The sequence below is a fragment of the Hippoglossus stenolepis genome, chromosome 6 (genome assembly GCF_022539355.2).
Source record: "Hippoglossus stenolepis isolate QCI-W04-F060 chromosome 6, HSTE1.2, whole genome shotgun sequence".
NCBI lineage: Eukaryota > Metazoa > Chordata > Actinopteri > Pleuronectiformes > Pleuronectidae > Hippoglossus > Hippoglossus stenolepis.
In genome coordinates, this window is record NC_061488.1 from 4,537,452 (window position 1) to 4,561,938 (window position 24,487).

Sequence of the window (24,487 nt, forward strand, 5' to 3'; positions counted from 1 at the left end):
CTGAAACCCCCTTCTGTCTTTTGTATTTGAGTGTCAATTATGAAAAAATCCGTAATAACATTTAAATATAATAATCACAACAGCAGCATCATTTTCAGCGTTTGTAGAAAAATGCTGAAGCAGCTGAAGTCTGCCAAGTGAAGCTCATCTATACATCCAACAGCCTGTCATGATTAATTTATCTGCCAATCGATAGCCTATGAACAGATTGGAGAGAGGGAGAGAGATGGGGGAGAGAGAGAGAGAGAGAGAGAGAGAGAGAGAGAAACTTGCGGGAGCGGAGCATGCAGAGGAAGCTCCGCAGGATTCCGGTGCAGCTGCTCGGCGGGTTTTCAGGCGACAGAGGCGCACGCGCTGCGGATTACAATGATTGCCACAACTCAACAGAACATGACCACGGAGCTGGTACGTGCACGAGTTTAATGTCTAATTGTTGCTGTGACTTTACTTTGCCATCACATTCGGAGCAGGTGTGAGTGCAGCGTGCATGATGTGTGTGTGTGTGTGTGTGTGTGTGTGTGTGTTGTGTGTGTGTTGTGTGTGTGTTGTGCAGCAGAGGGATTCCTCATGTGTGCCCCCCCACCCCCCACTACACGGTAACTATCGATTCCAGCCATTTCGCCCATTCAGACTTTCCTGCTTGTCACTATCCATCTTGTGGACCGGACACCCCTGACACCGTGCACTGCGGTGCCGGCAGCCCGCTGTAGTGACACCGACGTCCGCCTCCTCTCACTCCTTTAGGTCCCATATACACTTTCAGCATCACATCTGCACCAGGAACAGTTGTAATTTTTTTCCTGTAATATCCAGATGTGTCCCATGCAGACTGCCCTCCAGTGTGGACCTGCACTATATGTGACAGGCTGCACTCAGTGTATGATTGATTATCCCTCTGCTTGTGTTGGTGTATTGGCAATGAACAGAGACTAAACCATCTGTTTGATGTTCCCAGTCGATAACATATGCATATAGTCAAATATATAACCCTTCATTATTTAATCTCTTGTTCAACTGTCTTCTTTATTTCACAATTTTTTGTCAATTTAAGATATTGCATGAAGGCTAATTACAGTTGAGTAGGTGGATTTTATATTCATGGCTTAACATGTGTAAATTTCTGATTTAATAATCTGTTATTTACTATATTTCTTCTCCACATATTGCCGATGGACATGCACGACGAACATCCGTGCAGGACTAATTGCAGTGTTCCCCTCCATGGATAAAACTTTCTCGTCCACCATCACACAGATTGTTATTCTGGTGCTTCTGTTTATCCACAGGGCACCGAGACCATTAAAAAAAACCTTCCAAAGTCGACTAATTAACAGATCTCATCAAACTGTCACCCTCCCCGGAAATCACTGCAGCAGCCCTGGTGGCAAAACTGTTGAAGAGTTTACGTGGAGCAGTTATTAGTGAAATTAATGTCTAATTGCTGTGTGATGTGAGCACGGTGATGTCTGACGTTAAGTGACACCTCCGGATGCTAACGTGATGAAATCTGTGGGAAACTTCGTCTGAAATCGTCTCCTGCAGCGTCAGTGTCTCCTCGAGAAGGGCCCACACACACACACACACGCACACACACACACACACACACACACACACACACACACACACACACACACACGGCTGCAGGGCGTATACAGACAATCCATCAGCTGCATGTGAGCAACATTTCACGTCACTGTCTCCAATCAACAACAAGCGTTCCACAGGAAAACAGTTAATAATGAGGCAAATCACATCTGCCCACTTTCCCTCAGGTTTTCACTGCTCTGCCGGTGAGAGGATGCAGCGTGATTTTCCAGGAATAATGTGTTTGTGCGTCATTGTTTTTATGACATAGTCTATATGTCTATTTCTAACTACGAAAGCAATATCACGATTTCATGCCACAAAACCATAAAGCTTTGATTCTGCCTCAGTCGGTCCTCAGGGTGAGGGAAGAAATTAAAAGTGGATAAATCAGTTTTATCTTTATTCTATCTCTTCATTCCCAGCACAGTGGTTTCATGTTGTGTACATAGTGTATACAGTGAGCACATTGTTGTTCAATCTATGTATTTATTTAAGCACATTATAGGCATGTCATGTGCTGATTCAGTATTTCTGTAAAGTCCCAAGGCGATAAGTCGTGCATCCTTTCTGGAACTAACACGTCATCACCGCTCCCCCACATGTCTTCTACAGATGCTGCTTGTTCGCAGAGGCAGTAACTCGGTCACTGTGAGTGGCTGGAGGTGCCGAGGGAGAAGCCGTCTCACTCACGACCCTTTTGTACAGTAATTTACTTACGCGTGATGGGGAGCATGAAAAGAATGAGACAGTGCAGGGCGGCCTTGCATCAGCAGAGGTTAAAGCTGCAGGTCTTTCATTTCGCTGCATTGTCTGGCAAAAGCCTCGAGGGCCAAAGAAAAATCAGTCCCATATGGTGTAACTACTGCTTTTTGAGATAGGAAACACAAAGTGAGGAGCGGTGCGGCGGTGAGTGAATGGGAGCACGTAAAGTCCTCTGGATGTGGTAAGAGATATGAATCGATACTGAGCTGTAGTATCTCATTACGACAGATGCTTGGTTACCATTTATTCCAACCATGCTAAAGTTACAGCCTGCTCTAATGATGACCTTCATTTTTAAGGAGGCAGTGAGAGATATTGACAAGGTAATACGTACGTGGGCTACTTGCTAATCTACCGCGTTCCCTCATGAGCAATTACAGTGAATCATTAAAAATCGTGAGCATATAGGTTATATTGATGCCTGCATGTGTCAGCCGAAAGATCTCCCCTTGTTTTTATGGTGGTGGTTATTTCATTGATGTCTCTGCCAATGTTATGTGTGTAATAAACATGATTTCCTCATGTTAAGGGGGGGGGTTAGAGGTATGCCAATCCAGCACCAGAATCCTCAAACAGCCTGGTTCCCTCAATCCTCTGCTTGTGATTTATTGTCTGATTCCCTGCATCTCAGAGACACAGAAGATGGAGTTAAGGGAGGTCTCCCGAGCCCAATTTATGAATTCTTAGCGCCGCCTGGATTCCACGCAACCCAGCCGGGGTGCATGCTGTGCAGATTGAGTAATTGTGTTAGGCATGGCCTGCTTTTATAGTGTTCAGACTCAATCAATAGAGACGGAATTGTTTGTTTGTTGTGTGTGCAGCGCTCTGAGAAAAAAACCCGGAGCCACTTTGCTGGAATCAGATTGTGTGCGATGTAATAAATGTTTTATTCTGATACTATGGTTTTTAATTTGAAACGTTAGAAAGGGTCAGAATAGTTCTCGTGTATATTCCACGTTGGAGCGTCACACTTTGAGAGAAACAGTGTAAAAGTCTTCTTTACGGCATCACCACTATTAACTGTACACCGTATTGATTCTCTTATTTTGGTGTGAGTGAATGAAAGATCTGTCGTTCCTCTAATGCAGTTCTGTGGTGTGACAGAATAAAAATCCCCTCGAGGGCAAAACCCTTCAGGCGGCTGATCCATAAACACACAGATCTTTGATTTGCATTCTCGCCCCCTTCTGGTGTTTGACTGACACCTCGGCTCAGGCGGGTGGAGTAAAGTAGACGGCTCGCTGCGGAAGGTCAATGAGTGATTAATTTTTGATTCGGCTCAGCAGAAAACTTGCTCTGAGATGTGTTGAGATTGATAGATAGACATATGCTTGTCCGTCAGGCTGCTGTGTGAGACACGCGGGGGGGTCAGTCTCTTATTGCAGCTCCTCTTCTGTTCACCTGTGCCAGCAGATTATGCTGCATTAGAGTCCCTCGTGCATCGTGACCAGCAGCCGGTCGACACCACCAGCTTTTCCACCGCTCACTCTCGGGGATTCTGCACGTCTCATTTGTGTGTGTGACAAAAAAAAACCCTCGTTCACACAAATGTGGGATTCTTCCTGTCAGTCTTTGCAACGATGCTAACCTTAATTGGAAGTAGGACTTAATGCCTGGGCTCAGGGGAATGATGGGAGCCGTGCATCCCATTAGAGGAGGATGTTCTGCTCTCATGTTGCACACAGTAATTTGAGGATGGACTTGGAAATGAAAATACTGTGTTAGAATCAGTCAGGTGGAGGAATTTAATTTGAAATGTGTCTTTCCACTATAGAATTTGTAATTAATTCTTTATGTACTGCAGTATACATTGCTTTTAATGGAAAATCCGTTCATACAGCATGGTTTCAGTTTTCCAAAATTGTTCAGTCAGGCAGACAGTGTTAAAGGTGCAGTGATGCAGTATTGACTGTATTCTACCAAAGCCTTCATAGACCAGTGTAGGGTTCTTTATCTGATGGAGGGATAATGGTGGCCCAGTGAGAGATTGGGTGCTGAGAGAGGGTCACGAGAATGAGATAAACCAGAGTGTTAGAGAGGCGAATAGATTCACAGCCGTGGACATCAATCTCCCAGCTCTGGCCTGCGCCGACCTGCCAGAGTTCAAACATCGCTTAAAAGTTTCCCCTGCAGGTGCAACTGGTGGGGTTTTTAATTTGAACGTGTTGTGATACTGCAGCCAAGGATCTCTATCTATTAAAGATGAGACCTTGGCAGGGAGTCCTGCACTGGCAACCACTCAAGATAAAGCAAAGCTCATACGTCTTCTATTCATCTTATAAAGTCAACCCGCTCCCTCGTAATAGGACGTGGAAACTCCGTTTTTAACTTTCCTAAAAATGACGATAAAAGAAAATATATCAAGGTTTTTCTTTGTTAGATAAAAGACACAGAGTCATAAAATGGGATGAGAGATCCCGCTGTCGCACCTTTAATCTTCGGTTTCTGCACAGTTCACTTTTCTGAAATGGGTTTCTAAGACATTTTGACGACAGTTATTTAAGCACACTGTCAGTTTAACACCACAAATGCAAGAGCTCTTAGATATTCAGCTGGAGAGAAGTGTATGTTTGTGTATTGGTAGATGTGTGTGTGTGTGTGTGTGGAGAGGAAGCGCTATAGTTCGGGGTTTTCTGAGGCCAGTGTGGCCGATAGCCCAGACTCAGGGACAGCTGGTGTCACCCAGGGAGCACGGAGGAGCAGCAATCTGTCGAGGAGTGAACCACAGAGATGCCCTCCTTCCGCTGTTGTCCTCCCCAGGGCCTGGGGGGGATGTGTGCCGGACCAGGACCGACGAGGCTGATGTAGGGGTGATGCCAAAGGGCTGAAGCCGCCATAATGGAGGCTGAGTTTTATGCTTGCTGTGTGATTTAACTCTCACACTCCAGCCGGCATGTGGCTCCAGCAGTGCCAGCCTCGCATTATGAGGGAGCGGAGCGCAGCCTGGGAACAGAATGCAATTGGGTTTAATTGTGACGGATACTGATGCCGGCTCATTCCATCAGTTTCTCCCAGATCGCATAATAGTTTATGCAAGGACTTTGAGCCTAAACTTGAAGTTTTGCTCTCTTGGCAACAGCGCCCTTGTCTATCTCTCTGTGTTTATACAGTCCCTGTCTTTTTCTCACTTTTATGGCCTCATTAACAACTTAATCCAAAGCTCTAGAATAAATCCTGATCTGCCCCAAAGCGGCTGAGGAAGGAAACAGCTTTTTCTATAAAAGTCGTTTCAGGCATCACAAATTCCTTGATAGCTTCACTCAAAGCCTCTTTGTTTTAGCTACACCACACGTCCCATCAGTCACGTAACAAGTGAGATGATAGTGTGTCATGTGATAATGAAGAAAAATGATGGTGCAGCCAAAAAACTGCTGCTGCAATTAAAGTCTGATTTCTCACATGCAACAATTTTACGCAGCTCTCAGATGGAAAATGAGTGTAATCCAGCGAGGTCTCAGTGATGCTGAAGACTGGTCCCAATCCCCCCCGAGACTCACGGCGCTGAGATGCCTGTCAGGGGGACATTTTTGCGAGACTGTGTAAATGAAGCAGCACTAATGTTCCTCCTCCTCCTCCTCCTCCTCCTCCTCCTCGATCGCTGCTCACATTCATCAGTGTGTTTGTGTGTGTGTTCCCCGTCACTCTCAGGACCTGGGGAGTTCAGACGGTCCTCCGCGGAACTGGAAGGGCATTGGAATTGCCATGGTGGTGATCCTGGCTGTCATGTCTCTGGTCATTCTCTCCGTCATTCTCCTCACGCCTGGTAAGAGCTCTGTAAAAAAAGAGGAAGCGGGAAAAAAGGTGGGAAGAGCCGGAGGGTGAAAAGTAAAAAGCAACAAAGCAGAGTGGAGTTGTAACGTGGGAAATCACAGGAACGGTTTGATTTCCTGGGAAATGTGTTTATTTACTCTATGATAGCTTAAAGCACAAAGACTGGAAACAGATGAGAAGAGCTGTAAATCTCACAACTTATAACTAGAAAATATGAATATAAAAAAATCCGTAAGAGGTGGCAAAGAATTTTCGCCTCACTCTTGTTCAAGGTGACTCTCGCTGTGTGCATGTCAAGTTTCAAGTGATTTTACTGTAGAAATTTTGAGAATGTTGAGAATGCATTTTCATCATAGCACTCGAAACTTGCTCCTCGAATATATTCATTTTTAAAAAATACCTAAGAGGTGACAGAAAGATTTCACCTCAATCATGTTCAAGTGACTTTACTGTCGAAATGTTGAGAAATTTAAGCAGAAAATCTGCTCAATTTTCAACCATCTTTAATTGTTTTATAAAAAACACAAACTGCAGTGAAAAAAACGACAATTCAACATTTTATGGAAGTGTTCAAATCATCGTTGACTATCTCTTGGGTCTGAGCCGTTGCCAGGCAACAACAAAATAGTCTCTTAAATTAAAGAACCCCTCCTTAAAAAAGACAATATTGGCGTTTTTTACACTTTGTTGTTCGTATGGATTAGATTTAACGATTTAATCATTGGACAGAGTCAGGTTGGTTCGTTTCTCCTGCTTCCGGCGAAGTTCTGTTTAATGGAAATGTAACTATCCACCAAACAGTGAATAAGAGCGCTTCCAATCTACAAACACATCAACAGTGCCACTTAAAATGCGCAAATAAGAAAGTGAATCCAAGACCGAAGCAGAAATATAGGCCAGGCTGCAAACACGCTCCGGCTTTGCTTCTGTAAACAGGAACGATTTTCTGATGATCTAACTCTGTCTCTCTGCCCCTTTAAAGATGAATCTCACCTGTTACTCCGCTCCCATCTCACCATGGAGGATCTGGAGAGCGAGGACTTCAAGGTTCACGACCCCCGTGTAGCCTGGTTGAGCGGTGAGGATCCCACGTTGAGTCTTAAACGATCCATTAATGATCTCACCTGAAACTGAGCCGCTGGTTTGCAGGCGCGGCGAGCACTTTGTGGCCTCTGTGAAATTAAGTCATCGCCCCTAACAGCACTTTATCTCTGTCAGAAAACGAAGTGGCTGTCCGCACCCGAGAGGGACACGTCCTGTCCTTCAGCCTCAACAGCAACCTCACCTCCACGCTGCTGGACAACAGCTCCCTGGTGAGTTGCAACAACAACACGGCTCATGAGCGCGGAGGACAGGTTTTAAGTATTGATTGGCTCATAACCACAGACAGCTGGATAGAGCCGGCCAACCCAGAGGAAGGAGCTTGCAGATGGAGGGAAAGAGAAGCTGATGAGTCCCACTGTTCCACATCCCACAAAGATTTGGCACAGAGACAGTATCGGCTCATCCCCCCCCATTCTGGCGGCTCTGTGAGTCCTCAACATGTGCCATCAAAGAGAATTTTCCAAGCGAGGGCATGATTCTGAACGCCGCCTCTGCTGCGCGACACTGACAGACTTATATGGGTCATCACCGAGGAGCTTGAAGCAGGGGTTGCGCTGTCAGGTTGAGAAGAAGTCTCTCTCCTCTGTGTCGTGATGTGGCTCTGTCATCCCTGCCGCTGTCGATAAGAAAAATATATTTTCTTTCATGAATACCAAGAAGTACAATGGTTTTCCTCAAATAAAGAAATGCGGAGTGAATATTGGTTTAGTTGAATGGTACAAATTAGAATACAAAACCTCCTCCAAGGTCGAACAGTGCCCTGATGAAACCACATTTAAATTCACTCGCTCTCTGATCCGGATCCGCACCACATTCCCTGACCCACACTGCATTCCTCCCCCAAGTTTTGTGTTAATCCGTCCAACGGTTTTCTTGCGTAATCCTGCTAACTAACAGATGAAAGATGAAAACATGACGACTGGGGTATCGTCTAATGGACGTGTGCGGGATCAGGAACCCACTGATACGCTGTCTGATACTATCTGATAATTGTGCCGCAGCTTATAAGATGGAGTTTGAATTCCCAAATCCAAACATCGTACATTTCACAGGAGGCCAGTGCAGTGAAACCAGCACCGGTTGTACAGTTATGGGGAGTTTTGTCTTTTTCAGCTGAATTTTGCACTAAATATGTTTTTGCTACAGCTTCTTGGCTCGAAACAGAAACACAGTGGAATATAATATTTAGGTTTGTTGAGAAACAAAACTGTTAGAAGACACAGAGGACACAGTTTGTTGTTCAACCTTTTTAAAGTGTATTGTCCCACCCAGGGGACAAGTTGGCCTACCTGTAGTGTCACTGTGGATGTTTTGGTTTATACTGGATCCAATGTTTACACAACCCTGATGAATTATACATCATTAGAAAGCTGCAAGTGTCCCGATTCTATCTGTGCAAAGTAACAGCGTGTGACACAAGTATTTGACAATTTAGTTGTTGAATTACTTTTTCATGCCAAAAAAAACAACTTACACTTTGAGCATGTTTGTGCCTCTTTAGTTCAGTGTCTCTTATTCTCAAACTGACTTCATGGTTGTTGTGTTTATTGTATTATCTGTCAAAGAAGACAAGGTTTTCAGCTGTAATCAAAAGTGTTGATGAGTAGCAACTTACTCGATGCACATGACGATTGTCTCTGCACAAAAAGAGGACTTAGATGAAAATAGCAGGACTGAGATTAGGTATATATTGTTTTAGCTTTGACTAAGGCAGCAGGGAACCAGTTTTGCTTTTCTGGGCTCTATGTCTTGACCAATGACAAAGTTCTGTGAGGCTCGACTCAGTACATATAGAACCCTGAAGTGGAGAATCAGTTGTCGTTGCCGTAGTCATGTACGGGGCCAGTTGTCATGAATGTGTTTGACAAAGTCGTTGATGAGTCCTTGTTGCTGCAGCTGCTACAGAGTACTAAGATGGACGGTTCTGAAGCTATGTGAGCCACACACAGTGAGAGAGACCAAACTAACGTCTCTTAATACGTTTTGTCTAATTGTCTTCATTTGTTTTTGTCTACAGGATCTGACCACGACTAAATTCCAAGTGTCCGCAGACAAGAGGTTTGTCCTCCTGGCGTACAACATTCAACCAGTAAGTCTTCTTTGAATGCCAAGTTGACTCAACATTCAGCACCATCTTGATTTTCACCTGCAGGATATATCCAGGGCCATAAATTGCACTATGCACTAATAAATATCAAAGACAATCTGCTGCTGTTCACAAACCTCCACGTATGGCAGGCCGCTAGTGGCTGCGAAACAATGGTGTCATGAATCTAAGTCAGAGCCTTGACGCACAACAGGGAGGAGTGAACACGAGTGTGTGTGTGTGTCTGTGTCTGTGTGTGTGTGTGTGTGTGTGAGAGCAGTGATTTCTGCTGCTGCAGCAGTCTGTAGCTCTGAAACACCGCCCGCCAAATGACGGGGATAACATATGGGGAGTTGAATATTTAAACTGGCTGATGGTGGAAGGTGCAGGGGGATTGAGGAAAAGCGTAAGAGTGAGTGATCAGTGGGACGTGGGAGGCAAAGGGAAAAGGGGAAGGGGGAGGGGGCAGTAAAGTTGGAGCTGCGGTAATGAAATCGCCCGGCTTCTTCTGTGGGAGAATTTTAATGAGAAGCTGACAAGAATCACAATCGCGGGAGGTTTCAGATCAGATGTAGTCGGACAAGACCCACATCTTTTACTCCCTTTCACTTTAGCACCACTCAAAGATCAGGCAAGTTGCACATAATCAGCGAAGGCAGGAAACAGAGCTGGTGGGAAGTGAAAGCCCATTTTTATTAAAAAAAATCTGGATGCAGATTCTGCTGCTCAGTCGCTCCCTCGTTCCTTCCCTCTGTGGATTTTCTTGAGAGAGACCTGCTGTAATCACTGCGTTTCATATTTTCGAAACGAGCCTGTTGCTGTGTTACGGCGTTCGTCACAAACACAGCTCATCCCAACTGAATAATTGAGCGGTTAACGTACATTTAATCAGTTTTCGGATTTTTCTCTGTGGGGAACGGGCTCCGCAGCTTTTGCCCAGTTTGTGGGTTGCTGTGGTTGATTTATGCCGCTCCATTAGCATACCTCCTTTGATATCAGCGGGGATTGTCTGCTCTCATCTGTATGCTCGGTGTGTGCGCACACTCCACGAAATCAGAGGCTGTGGGCACCTGGAATCATTTGTGTGTTTAGGAATGGATATGTGTGCATGTGAGAGTGTGTGTGTGTGTGTGTCTGTGTGTGTGTGTGTGTGTGTGTGTGTGTGTGTGTGTGTGTGTGTGTGTGTGGTTGGCATTTTGCATGCATGGAGGCTATTCATCCAATCATCCCTCCCTTCTAGGTCCCTCCTTCTCTCTCCGGCTTCATCTTCCTCACTCTCACTCACTTTTTTTTTCTTCTTCTGTCTATCTCTGGGGGGATTTGTGCTGACTGAAGCAGTTTGCACCAGACACCGGCTCCGCTGTTTGGACGAGGAGCGGTTTTGCTGCTGAGAGTGGCAGAGAACCGAGGGAGGAAAAACTGTGGTGGGGGGGGGAGCCACTTGTGATGGAGGGGAGGAGGAATAATGGGATATGCACCATTTGCCCTTAGATACACTGCCCGGTGGAAATCAATCAGAATGGTTATCGAAGAGTGACAGAGATACGGAGAGGAGAGAGATGCAGAGGAGGGGAAATGGATGATCAGTGTGTGCAATGTTAAAAGGCTTCCCTGGGGTTTTATATTAGCTCTGGAGGCTTTAGGGAGGGTTCTGTGCCTGGTGGGGGGGGGGAATAAACTGCTTTTGAAAAGAGGGTATACATAGAAGTGAGTTGGGGGATTCGACCACATAGGAACAAGAGAACGCAGATTTCCTCAGAGGCTGTTTGAATTAAGTTGGCTTGTGTTCGAGGAGGAGAAAAGGCAGAAAAACACCTCTATTTTTCTTATTTAAAAAAAAAAAAGAGTGATGGCGAAATAGCTTGGAGGAGATGTAAGTTTTTTTTGGTGGGGTGGGGATTGATGAGCAGGAGCCATAACAGAGCGGCTCCTGCCAAGACGGTGCAGTTTAGGGACAAACAAAATGCCAAGGGATCGGTGTGTGTGCACGCTGCAGCAAACGCTGATGGGTGCTGGTATCAAAGACGGTGTATTGCTGAGCTGCTTGTGAGGCAGCAACACTGTTGGAAAGGGAGGATGCTGTTATCTCTGTAGTGTTACAGCAGAACACAGGATCTGTGCTCAGGCAGAGGGTGGTGTAATCTCTACATGTTTTCTTTGTCACGCTACCTTACGAGTGTTTAATCTGTGTGGATGTGAGTGCAGTGCCCCCTCACCCCCTCCCTGTTTTGGCAGCAGTGGCGTAGCGAAGGGGCGGGGTGTAAAAGGTGGTGGTGGGGTTGGGGGGGGGGGGCTTGACGAGCAGAGCAATCTGGAGGAGTTATGACACGTTGCTGGCAGCACATTAGAGTTCACTCTGCCTCCCGGAGACAGATGCTCTCACTCTTTGTGGCTGTTTATCACACGCGGACGCACAAAAACACACCATAACTTCCGGCCTCCGCCACCGGCTTTCACGACGTTAAATCATCAGCAGAATCACCGGCTTCCTTAACAAATCACGAACAGCTAATCGGACATTGTGCTCGTGGCAATGCTGCCCCCTTTGGTCCCGAAGAGTGATGCTGCCCGTAATTCAACATCGGCCCCATGTTGGGTGTCGAGCAGCCGTCAGCTCCGGCCCTGCAGTCGGTGCCTCTGCTTCCTTTTCCTCCTCCCTTCCTGTCTTTGTTTCCTCCTCTCTCTATCTCCGTCCATCACCTGTTTCCTGTTTGACCAGTTCATCCCTCCCTCCGCCTGCTCTTGCAGTTGTTTTCTGTTGAAGCTCTTTTCCTGTTTTGCCCTCATGCACATTTATACAGCCTGAGCCCTTATTTCCCCTCCCGTACCCCCGCAGCTTTACCCCTGTGCCACTCCATCCATGCGTTTTCTAACAACAGGCAAACAACACAGAGGAGAAATCCAATTTCACTGCTAAGTGTGCCGTATAGGGGATGTGACATTTCATTTCTTTAGGAACTGGTTTTCCAGCAGGCTGAGGCTTTCAGGGGCCACAGGGCAAATAGCCTGCTTCCAACCATTTGGTCGGAAATACAAAAGAGAGAAATCCCAGAAATCAATACAATACCTTGAACTCCTCAGGTAGTGCCGTGATCAATTAACCCTCACACACACACGCACACACACACACACACACACACACACACACACACACACACACACACACACACACACACACACACACACACACACGTACACACTCATCGATTTGGTCCCTAAGTCTTCTTCAGTGTGTTGATTTAATTATTCATCGAGCTGCTGATGCTCGGGTCACGTCTGCGACAGAGCTTCCAGCCTCAATAGGTCTCAGTGGGAAGGATATTAGCTGTAATGATGGTGTTTTATAGGAACGTCTGCCTGTATTTTACTTTCTGTTCTCATGTTGCTGATATATTGTCTCTTTTACTCAGTCTTAAGTAAAGAGCTCTGTGATCCAAATGTCTGCTCTTCACTAGTGATCGCAGTAATGATGTAATCTGGATGAAACTGTAGCCAGCGGTTAGACGGATCATATACTAAGCTGTGATTGGCTCAGTAGCAATTAAAGCTATATGAAGATACTTGGGCTGATAAAAATGACACAAGGCACATTGCTATTAGTGCTTTGTAGGATTATTTATCAATTACATATTCTAGATATTAACATTTTCCTTTGCCGATACAGATTCTGATACCTAGACTTTGCATCCCGGGACGTTTTGCTGTTTTGAAGCAGTGAAGACGAAGTGATTTGCAGGAAAAGAAAACTGGAGTTTTATCTGGATGAAAAAGATATACAGTAGATACTTTAAAGACGCAGTATCAGATCTGTACATATATTCGCATGTACTCGCCATTTCCGGCTGGATCGGTGGCATTTCAGATGCTGGTATCGTTACCAGAACATCTGTACTATCAATAAATGAATTTAGGAATCAACTGATATTTGATTTTCTTATTCATTTTGTAGCATTAATGTCTTGCTGCCTTTTAATAAAAGCAATAAGCCACTTGACGCTTGCAGTCATTTAATTTAATGCAAACAGCTTTTGTTCCTCAGTGGTTAATATTGTGGTCTCACCAGATGTCGGGCGGCTGTGGCTCAGTAGAACCGGTGGCTCAATTCCCGGCCCATCCACTCTGGCAAGACACTGAACCCTAACATGCCCCTGACTACTCTGCCGGCAGTGTGTGAGGGATGTGTGATAGAAACAGTGCAGCGTATGGAATCGCTTTCTGAATGGGTGAACTATATAAATCCATTTACCACTTACCAGTGTTTCATTTGCATTTAACTTTATTTCTACACGTGTATGAGCATGTGTGAGCACTCAAATCAAAGTGTGGCACACACCTGTATGCATGATATCCTCTACCTCTTTCAGGTGTTCTCTCAGTCCTTCACAGCCTCCTATGCTATCTACAATGTGGCTAATGGGTAGGTGGAATCGTGAATGCTAATGCATGGGCTGCACTGGGCATGAGCGTTACCAATGCAAGCAGACCCGCGGATTTAACCAAAAACCAAACCTTCCGTCAACGCGTGTCTCATCGAATCAGAACCTCATATCGCTGTCAGACATGCATTCATTTGTCAGTCCTCTCCAGGCTCCATATCCCAACATATGGTTTGTACAGATTTCACTGCCTGAGATTCATAATCTGCATTATATCAGCGGGGATGTTGGCTGGTCCCTGGAGCCTCCGACGAGTCGTTCTGGAGAGGATCTTTGTAGAAGACCCGCTGTATTAATCGTTGCCTGAAATTTCGCCATCGAGGGAAATGTTTGCTTGTCCAGAAGAAGCAAAAATGGAAATATGTTGCACTCTTGCATGAACCAACCCCATTGTTTTTCCCTTCGCTGCATCGTGCTCCTTTGTCCTCCGCAGTACAGTAACTCTCCCACGGCCGGGGCATGGACGGAGCTCAGAGGGCTTTGAACAGGACAGTTCTTCCTAATGAGAGGATTACGTTTGAGTTTTTATGTGTGTTCCAGGGATCTGCTGGAGCTGAGGCCTGCGGAGAGGGAGAAGGCAGCGCTGCAGTTCGCTTCCTGGGGACATCAGGGCAACCAGCTGGTGAGACAGACACTTGATCGTCCCTCTCACTCATGCCTTTCAATTTCCTCAACCTTCCTCAATCTATAATCATTCTGTCTGCGTGTGAATGGCCGTCATTCCACATCATTTTCTTAATGACAACATCAGTGGAGCCGTGTCTTCGCAATTACGGAGAGACCTCCAGCTCAGAGGTTATTGCAGTGACTGTGCCGTTATTATGGGGATTCGCTTTACACCCATAATATCATTCATCTACCTTTCCTTGTAACGTAATTGACTTTTGCTGCTATGTCAGTGCTCATATGCACCATATTACCCAGCAAGTAATGATGTATTGGCTCTCACCCGTGTGTGTGTGTGCTGGCTGATGATTCATTCACTCTTGGACGGCGTCCGAGGCTCTATTCATGAAGCCAGCGCTGAAGCCTGCAGCCGCACATGTCTTTGATAATGGATTTGCGCTGTCTGTCTGTGCTGCGGATGCCAGGCCTACGTGTTGGACGGAGATATCTACTACAAACCGAGCGTGGCCGGCAAACCGCTGCGCCTCACAACCACGGACCAGGGGCAGAATGTGGTGAATGGGATCTCTGACTGGACCTATGAGGGTAGGACGTTGATTACTGTAATCACAAAAAAAGCTGAATTACACTTTATTATCTGTTTTTAAACCTGTTCCTGTCTTTTTAAAACAGAGGAGGTGCTCTTAACCTATGTCGCTCACTGGTGGTCTGCGGACGGCGCCCGGCTGGCATACCTCAGCATCAACAACTCCGCCACCCCTGTGATGGAAATACCTCAGTTCTTAGGTGGCCTCTACCCGTCCAACCTGCTCTTCCCCTACCCAAAGGTAGAAACTGGTCAAAACAAGTGTAATGAGGCTGCAGGACGTGATGAACACGAACGTCTGCATCTGTTTTATAATAACAAAAGGTGTCGTGACATTTTACTAAACAACAGGAATGTCAACTTTATGATGATGACACAAGACAAAAGAGCAAATTCTTCAGAATACATTGATTGTCAACCATATTTTCTTCTAGTCCATCAAGGAGATTTTGAGATATTTCACCAGCTCAAAGTGCTTTACATACAATATAGATCATATAAAAGATAGATAAATAGATAGATAGATAGATAAAGATGTGTTAATAAAAATCTAAACATGAGCAGAGAATGAGAAACACTTAAGAGCCAAATATTTTACAAATCTGATGTCGATCAATTATGTTATACCTCCTCACTGTACTTACACAATGAACAAGCACTATAACGATATATATTGGACTTTATTTCAAATGATATTGTAAATTATTGATATTGTTTTATGCCTTACATTTTGTTTCATTCAGAATTTCTCTCCAGACATTGTTACCGGTGAATTCCCAGTTTGAGATAAAAATGGAAGGCATGAGTTCTACCTCCATTCAATAGTTACTGCTATTGTTTTATTTATTCTTTTATGCTCGTCTGGACCCAAGTTCTGTTCGTACAGACCAACATTCCCTTTGTCGCTCGTGTTTTTCCAAAAATGTATCTGACAAATCATTTTTCTCCTGCTTGTGCTCAAAGGCTGGATCCAGTATCCCATCAGTCAGTCTGTTTGTGGTGAATCTTTATGGTCCTGCTCACACTCTGGAGATGATTCCCCCCGACTCGCTCAGGGCCAGGTTAGCACGCCGTCGTGAATATAAAGAATCTTATAAAACTTCAAACACCACCTGTCAGAAATTAATACACACGTCCACATTCCTCTCCCCTTCACTGCTTCTCTTTTCCCCCGTCCCTTTGCACCACTCTTCAATCTCCTCCCCGTGTATAATTTTCTGCATGGCCTCTTCAGAGAAAGCTACATCTCTATGGTGACTTGGATCAGCACCACCCGGCTCGCCGTTCGCTGGCTGAACCGCGCCCAGAACCAGTCGGTGCTCTGCGTGTGCGAGGCCACCACAGGGGCGTGCTCAGAGGTGAGCGCCACATTAGTAATCCAAATGGCCTTCGCTGCAGTGCACGGCTGTAATAGAATTTTTACTTCTTTTACTCTGTGTCGGGAGCCGGGACTGATTTCTTTACGCTTTCAAATCTCCACCGGCTGGATTAATATTTAAGGTCATTTGCTGCATGAGAGGAATTTTTCAGCGATGTGCTGCAGTATTTTATCGCTCGTTCCCCTTCGGATTAGATTTCAGTTAATTAATGTGACCCTTAATAATTAATGAACATAAAAAGCTTTATTTATAAAAGTGACATTCACATCAGCTTTAGATGTTGATGTAAGTGCATTTTTAAATTAGGCGACTGATGCATTTGATTTGAAATCCGTAGAAACACAAAATGGCCATGGACATCATGCAGAATCAACGACAGGTAATTATTGATCACGTCTCATTAAGTCTGTTGTTACACCTATTTATCATTGAAGTCTTTCATCTGACTAAATAGCTTTTCATCTACAGGAGGTGCCACTGTTTTCAGCTGACGGCTCCATGTTCTATACGATCCTGCCGGCCAAGCAAGGCGCTCGCGGAGAGTTCCACCACATCGCCGGTCTTTCTGCACAGGTCAGTTTCTGCACCGTTAACTTTTACGCCTCCGTGTCATCTTCGAGTAATTACTGGCAGAACTGGCTTTTAACATTTCAACGCGGGGTCAAATAAACCAGCAGGAGTTTTCAGAACCCAGCGGCACGTTGCAGCCTAAAGTCTGTTTTCCTCACAGTCGCCTCCACCTCTGTCGTTAGCAGAGCCGTTTGAGTTATTTTATTTTCTCCATAGTTGTGCAATTATCTCTTTTCCCATTAAAGGCTCAAGCAAAGTTGGTAGTAAAGAGCAGAGTGTTTTATATTTGCAGGGTAGTTGAGCCTCACACCTTTGGCCTCCTGCAAACCATTAGTGGCTCGGTATCAAATCAGAGTTTTCTCTCCTGTGTCTTCCTTTTCTCTTCTTCTCCTCACCCCCTGACACACACTTGCTGTATCGCTGCGCCTATTTTTACTCCGTATATCTGCCTTCTGCCTCTGCCTTCCTCCTCATCTCTGTTTCTGTGTGTGACCCAGCCTGCCATCCCGTCGGTCCCTCCTCGCTTCTTGACATCAGGGAGCTGGGATGTCACCCTGCTCTGCGCCCTGGACGAGAAGGCTGGGAAAATGTACGTGAGAGCCGCAGTGTGTGGAGCCAGGTTGAATCACCCTTCAGCGCATTTATCGGCTTGCAGCATGCTCACCATGAATATACAAGTGACTGGAGGGGTTGAGCAGAATAGTGCCCACCTCGAAAATAATCATCTCCTGCTGTAGAGAACCATTTCGGCTGCTGGAGAGCAAATTCCATCATTAGGTCAGACTCTAACCAAGAAGGCCATTTAAACATCTTATATTAAAAAAGCCAAAAAATTGCTTCACTCTCTGTCAGGCAATGAATTGACTCGGAGCAGATTATTGCTTAAATCTTTTTTGCTCGGGTGGAAGAACACAACAGACGGGTTATGAACATATTGACTGAAGCGGGAGCATCACGGAAAGACGATGGTAGCTCTAGGTATTTGTTTTCACTTCTATGACCCACAGGTCGATGCAGCTCTCCGGTAAATAATTCTCTCCTTACATTTGTATAGAAGTGAAAAGTCCACCTACTGACACGGCTCGATTCCCTTTAAACAGCTTCTCTAACGCTGCCTTAAAAAATGTAGCAGATTTTATAAACATGCTGCAGTATGTAAATATGTGAAGATAGGTTCTTGTCATGAATAATTGATTAATTGGATGAAGTTTAGATACCCGGAGGCGATCTGCGGTTTTGTTGAGTAACCTGCTTTGTCTGTGCTTCATTTTTTTTTCTCCTCGTCAGCTATTTTCTGAGCACAGAGGAATCCAGACAAAGCCGACACCTTTACAGGTGAGCATGTTTCCCTGTGAACAACCTCCTGACCCCAGCCACAGAATACAGACTCTATACAGTGATATGATTATTTTAGTCTGAACCAATGTTTCAGATTAATGGAGAAACCAACCTTCTGACACCACCAAGAGTATAACTGGCTTGAATCTTTATTGTCGTGTGCTGTATATTCTCCAGGACAACGGCTGAATTGACACATTCATAAGAAAAAATCCAATCTCTGTGGATGAAGGCCGTGTTCGCTGCTGAGGCTCAAGTCGCTGAGACTCATAGTCCCATGGGTGATGAACACACTTGGCTGTTCCCTCATCTACCTCCCTGGGTTTCATATGTTTTTATCAGCTGTGCTTCATGGAGACAGCTCAATATCACGCAGGAGGGAAGACGGCTTGTTTAAAACTGGCCTGTGATCGATCCTGTGTGAAATTTGTAAGCAGCGGAGTGGAAAAGGACATTTAGAGGCTCCACAGAGTGATCGGTACGACGGCTTCTGTGTCTAACCTTATTGAACCCCATTTGTTTCCGGGCAGTCAGGTGCAGTTTGACTCGACGCTGACACTTCTCTCTAAGACCTTAGCGATCAATCGATCAATTGGAGCCAATCAAGTTGCTTTAGGCCGTCCTGCGTGTGGTCAATAACCTCGTTGTTTTACCTCTCCAGCGTGGACCTGGATGGAGTTTTCCAGCGCCAGTGCATCTCCTGTGACCTCATAGATGGATGCAGCTTCTTTAAGTCCGAGTTCAGCCCCAATCAAACCCACTTCACCCTCTACTGCTTAGGTAAATGAGACGCATGCACGCCCTCGCCAGGAACTTGAACGCACCACGCTGCTTAGACAGTTGGCTTTATAATGTTTTCTTCCCCAGGCCCTGGCATCCCTAAAGTGACGGTTCACAGTACAAAGGACCCCTTCAGTGAGTATTACATCAGCTTACACATATACACACAGACTTATCCACACACACAGGCGGCCTGCAGTGTCCTATGACAGCCTGCAGAGTTCGATATGGGGGGGGATGTAGATCCATTCAATGTACGCTCGTCAACACTGCCCTCTGTCTGTGGCTCTCAGTCAGAGCAGCTTACATGGAGACTACCGTGTGTGTTTTGATGTTCAGGATGAAAAATGTAACACGTTGATGTTTTATCTCCTGTAGGATACGTCGTCCTGGAGGACAACAGCCCTCTGTCCAGAGCCCTGGAGGACAAGCGGCTCCCTGAGACCCTGTTCAGGACCCTCCCAGCAGAAAACCACGGTACAACAAAGAAACCATTCACTCTATATTATATAACTGGTCCTTAATGTACGGAAGTAGCTAAGTTAAATGAGGTTGTGGTTACATTTGTGATATTGGTCACACAAGCACAGTCACAAAGAGCTTACAGATCCTCTTTGGTGCCTTTGGTGCATTCACCCGATATTAAGCAGAGACAATGGAGCCGTAGCTGCGAGTAGACAAATATTGTTAAGTACTGACCAAATAATTAATTATAACCAGTTTGTCTGAATAAACACATCACAGGTCGCCAGGTAAACGGGCAACATGACATAACCTACGGAACATGAACATCAGAAAAGCAGAATAAATCACATTTTATGCTTCATTCTATATAAATGAATCAACTTAATATACGTAGACATTTAATAACTCTTGGATCTTGATGAAAGCAACCAGGCATTTTTTAGGGGACTGATATGTATGCGAGAGCAATTTTGTGCAGAGCCAAACAAAAGTCTGGATTTAGTGAATTTAGCTGTGGTTTCATTAGGGGACTGTTGGGTTTTGGCAGAGGTTTGTTTTGGCTCTCATTTCATTAGGTAGCTAAATTAAATGGTTATGGGGATTTTTATGATACTGGCCACACAAACAAAGCATTCACAGATCACCTTCAGTGCCAGTCAGACTATTTTCAAAATATCATGAAGTACCAGAGCAGAAATTTCTTGTATTGTGTGATTATGTCAGTATGAGTCATGCGCGCCCCTGGGGACAAGCATGTGAATATTTGTTCATGTTCTTTTCTTTCCTGTTTCTGTTCAAATGAAAGAATATCTTTGTAAAGACATTTCTTCAGATGTATTTCAGGCTGCTTGTTCATGAAGCGTTGACCTTGTTCGATCCCTTTTTGCTTTTCCTCAGATCTGCACCTGAAACTCTCTCTGCCTCAGGGTTACGAGGCCAACCTGCACCCTCTCCTCATCATTGTGTAAGTGTCGCTGAGCAATCACACCAGACGCTTGGACTGTTTGTGTCACCGGTTTTGCAACATATGATCAACTCGTCTGAACCCAACAACTGTGAGCACACCAGCTGATCCTGTCGGTCTTGTTGCTCAGAGATGGTGTTCCGGGGAGTCAGTCGGTGACGGAGGAATTTTCCCTCGACTGGCCCCAAGTCCTCTCCAGCTCGCAGAGTGTGGCCTTGGCCTGGGTGGACGGCAGGAGCGGGGTCGGCCGCGGACAGAAGACCGCTGCTCTGGACACGCGCAAGCTCGGCTCACTGAGAGTCAAAGATTACCTGGGAGTTGTAGAGTCAGTGCGGTTTTACAACAACATAACGCAGCCTCATTGACACCTGAGAATAAAGCCTGTCAGGTGATAAACTAACAGGCTGTTATGATGTTTCCACAGGTTGTTGATGCAGCTGCCGTACATTGATGATCGCCGGATGGTCCTCTATGGCAAGGTTACAGCATTTTTAAAACCTGAAAACTCAATTCCTCTCTATTGAAGTCATGAAAGTGTTCACATGATTTAGATTTGTGCCTTTTCTGTTTCCCCTCACAGGCGTTTGGTGGTTATTTAACTCTCAAGATGTTGGCTGCAACAGATAAACTCTTTCAGTGCACGGCCGCTGTGGCACCGATAACTGACTTCAGGCTTTACAGTGAGTTGCAGTCATGTCATCAATTATTCATAGAGTGGGGCATTGAAAAATGCTGTGAAACAGCAAAACAATTCATGTGTTGGTGTAAAAGTCGTTCCACTGCTTTCAGGTGCTGCATTCTCAGAGAGATATCTCGGCCTTCCAGCGAAGGAGGAGCACGCTTACTCGGTGAGGCTCGGCAGCCGTCCTCTGGTGCTCTGTGCTCACCTGTGAATAGTTGTATTAAATGAATGAGGGCAGCATGGTGGTGTGGTGATTAGCACTGATGCCTCACAGCCAGAAGGTTCCCGTTATCGAGAGGTGTTGATGCAACTCTAAAGCCATTTAAGCCGTTTAATTTGTGGTGCAGCTCAAGTGTATTGTGTTACACTAACAGGTATTTTTAGTTGTTTGTCACAATTGATACCAATGAGGGCAGAATAAGAGACAACACTCAATAAAATAAGAAGAAGAAGAAGAAGAAGAAGCCCTAAACAAGGTGCTTTACAAAATCCATGGTATCCAATGATTTGTACTTCATTTATACTATTCAACAAACAAGTCAAACAACAAAAGCCCTGGCAGTGATCCGGCTCATAGGGGGATAGCAGATCTCGGATACAGGCCGGAGCCGGACTGTTCCAGGCTTTAAAAACAAGCAGTAAAATCTCAAAGTCAGTTCTAATTCTCACAGGTAACCAGAGTTGGTGTAATATGGTGTAATAATGCAATACAGTTCAGCTGCAACCGAACCTACAGCCTCTAGGACGACCATAACGATTTTAGCAAACAGCTCAATAGTATTAAAACTTTTATGAAGCGAGGATTTGTTGCAGGGCTGCATTAGTTTTAACTGGACAGGTGTAAAGCACTCACAGTCATGTTGTGTATTCTCAGACTGCCTCTTTGCTGGAGGAGGTTAACAAGCTGAAAGATGAGAATTTCATTATTCTACATGGAACTGCAGATGGTACGATTTATTACATTTTAATAATGATATTTGGACTTCATTTGTAGTTTTTGTCTTTCATACTTATTCTAAAATTCTGTGTGTTTCTCACCAAAGCGAGGGTGCACTTCCAGCACAGCGCTGAGCTCCTGAGCCGACTGGTAAGGGTGGAAGCCAACTACTCACTGCAGCTGTACCCAGACGAGGGCCACGTCCTGAGGGAGCCCCGCAGCGTCCATCACTTCCAGCGGACAGTGGTCAATTACCTCCAAACCTGCCTGAAGCAGAGCGTTCTCCTCGAGCCCATAGAGGACGACGACGAGGAGGACGATGACTGAGCTGGACTCTCTTAGGACTGAATGCCGTTTTATGCATTACCTTGGGTCGGATTACCAGGTACAAGAGCACAGGAGTGGGGACCAAACACATCAGATCAGCTCCTACAACTTCTGGAAAAAGTGATGTACTTTATATCATGTTGCACATAATTATTTCTGTTACACTGTATGATTGAGACACGGTTTGTTTACAAGATGTACTTGATGTGGACTAGAAGACTACAGATTCCGACAAAACGTTTACAAAGACTTGAAAACATGCATGTCTTAATGGCTGCATGATGTGGATTAGTTTACACTGCATTTTATGTGTTTGGCAGATGATTGAATTACGCCCGTCAGGGTTGAACGTACAAATTCTGCCAAGAGCCGGGAACACTTGAGAAGACTTGAAAATCCTTAGCGATGCTATGAGAAGACGCAACCTTACATAACCTTCAACCTACTATAGATGTCTGAATAAACAAGATCACACAACACGATCACATTCAGATTTATGCAGATTCCGTTCATGGGAAAGTCAAACAAGTGAGATTACTCTGATACAAGAGATTTGATTCCTAGACTCAAAGATTAACATCAGGCCGTACGGTCTTTGGCCGGCGCAGACTCTCAAGATGTCACTGCAAAATCTAAGGATTTTTGGGTCTTGTGTACAGTGAATTCCTGGCTTAAATAAAGTTAGATGAAGCATATGTATCATTCTGAATGTGCCAAATACAGTTTGTGGACTTTATCCACTGGTTTCATTAGTGTTATTTGCATTATGTGATTAAGAATGAGTAAACGGCTGAAACTATTTACACCACAAGCTCCAAATTCAAGAAATGGTGCAAGAACGTCTGTACAGGTCAGTAAGGTAGGTTTCTGTTTTTCTATGTCTTGGCATTTGAATCATTTTGTTGTATATTGCAGAGTTCTGTGGTTTCTTTGGACAAACTGTTGAGCCATTATGTTACAAATACACTGAGCTTGTGGGCTTGACCATGAAGCAATCAACCAAACCATACCGGTAAACTGCATGCAGTTGGTTTGAAAATGAATGCCCGACTCGAAAACAACCAGCTACTCCTTACTCCTTTTATTCCCCTTGACAATAAAGTTTGAACTTCTTGTTTTACAGCAAATTATTACTTTGGTTTCTTCACTTCACTCATCACAGAGTCATCTGGATGGATAACTATGAAATACTTGGTTAATACTGATTGATACCTGCTGAAGAACGACGGGGGCATTCACAGCAACTAATACCTGCTGCTATTGCTCTTAATGACTGAAGATCAGGTCCACAGGGTATGAGATGGATCATTTGGAGTATTTGCCAACACTAATCAAAAACACGACACTACACATGATGTATCCACTCAGTTGGCAGTTAATTATAGAGACGCCTATAGTGAATGCAATAAATCCTCCTTTTATTAAGGTTTAGATTTTCAGTTTTTATTTAAATGTTTTAACGACACTACAGTGTGTAGTGCTGTGTAATTATATTGTTAAATTGTATGGACAGGTTTTTCTAGTAGTCTGTCCATCTCATTTACATAATTTAGGGTAGGCAAAATAAGTGAAACACTTCCCTGTATAAGATAAGATGAGATGAGATGAGGTTACACTTCATTATCAGAATGCTCTTACGAAATTTGTAACAAAAAGAAAAAATACATAACCAAACAACAAAGTAAATACATATGTACTTGCATCACTCATTATGAATCAGTGGCTTAGTGCTCAGTCCACACAGGAACACTGAGGCTACTTAGGGATCCAACGCTGATTTAACAGTTGGGCGAAGTATGACCTTAATGAGGGGAGGACATTTTGGGTTTTAGTAGTTATGTCTAGTAATGCAAAACATACTGTGGAGTGTACATGAGGCCTGGGTGAATGTGCTATCTATCTATCTATATATATGCCTGTCTATCTTCATTTGTCTATCTTTATTTCTGTCTATCTTTATTTCTGTCTATCTATCTATATATCTATCTATCTGTCTATCTATCTATCTATCTATCTATCTATCTATCTATCTATCTATCTGTCTTTATTTCTGTCTATCTTTCTTTCTTTGATCTATCCATCTATC

The 24,487-nt window shown here is 44.6% G+C and overlaps 1 protein-coding gene across 1 annotated transcript; it reads left to right on the top strand.

The window, feature by feature from the left end:
• The first annotated feature begins 270 nt into the window (after nucleotides 1-270).
• On the top strand, nucleotides 271-23,516 carry LOC118111689 (inactive dipeptidyl peptidase 10). Its single transcript, XM_035160500.2, has 25 exons — nucleotides 271-405; nucleotides 5,998-6,112; nucleotides 7,103-7,198; nucleotides 7,339-7,433; nucleotides 9,242-9,313; nucleotides 13,675-13,727; nucleotides 14,287-14,368; nucleotides 14,838-14,958; nucleotides 15,046-15,200; nucleotides 15,923-16,020; nucleotides 16,194-16,317; nucleotides 16,676-16,717; nucleotides 16,807-16,911; nucleotides 17,406-17,497; nucleotides 18,196-18,243; nucleotides 18,908-19,026; nucleotides 19,114-19,161; nucleotides 19,405-19,503; nucleotides 20,389-20,455; nucleotides 20,586-20,780; nucleotides 20,880-20,934; nucleotides 21,036-21,135; nucleotides 21,245-21,303; nucleotides 22,012-22,084; nucleotides 22,181-23,516. Exons 1-25 carry the CDS (start codon nucleotides 367-369, stop codon nucleotides 22,399-22,401), a joined length of 2,373 nt encoding a protein of 790 aa, XP_035016391.1. The 5' UTR covers nucleotides 271-366; the 3' UTR covers nucleotides 22,402-23,516.
• Nucleotides 23,517-24,487: the final 971 nt, after the last annotated feature.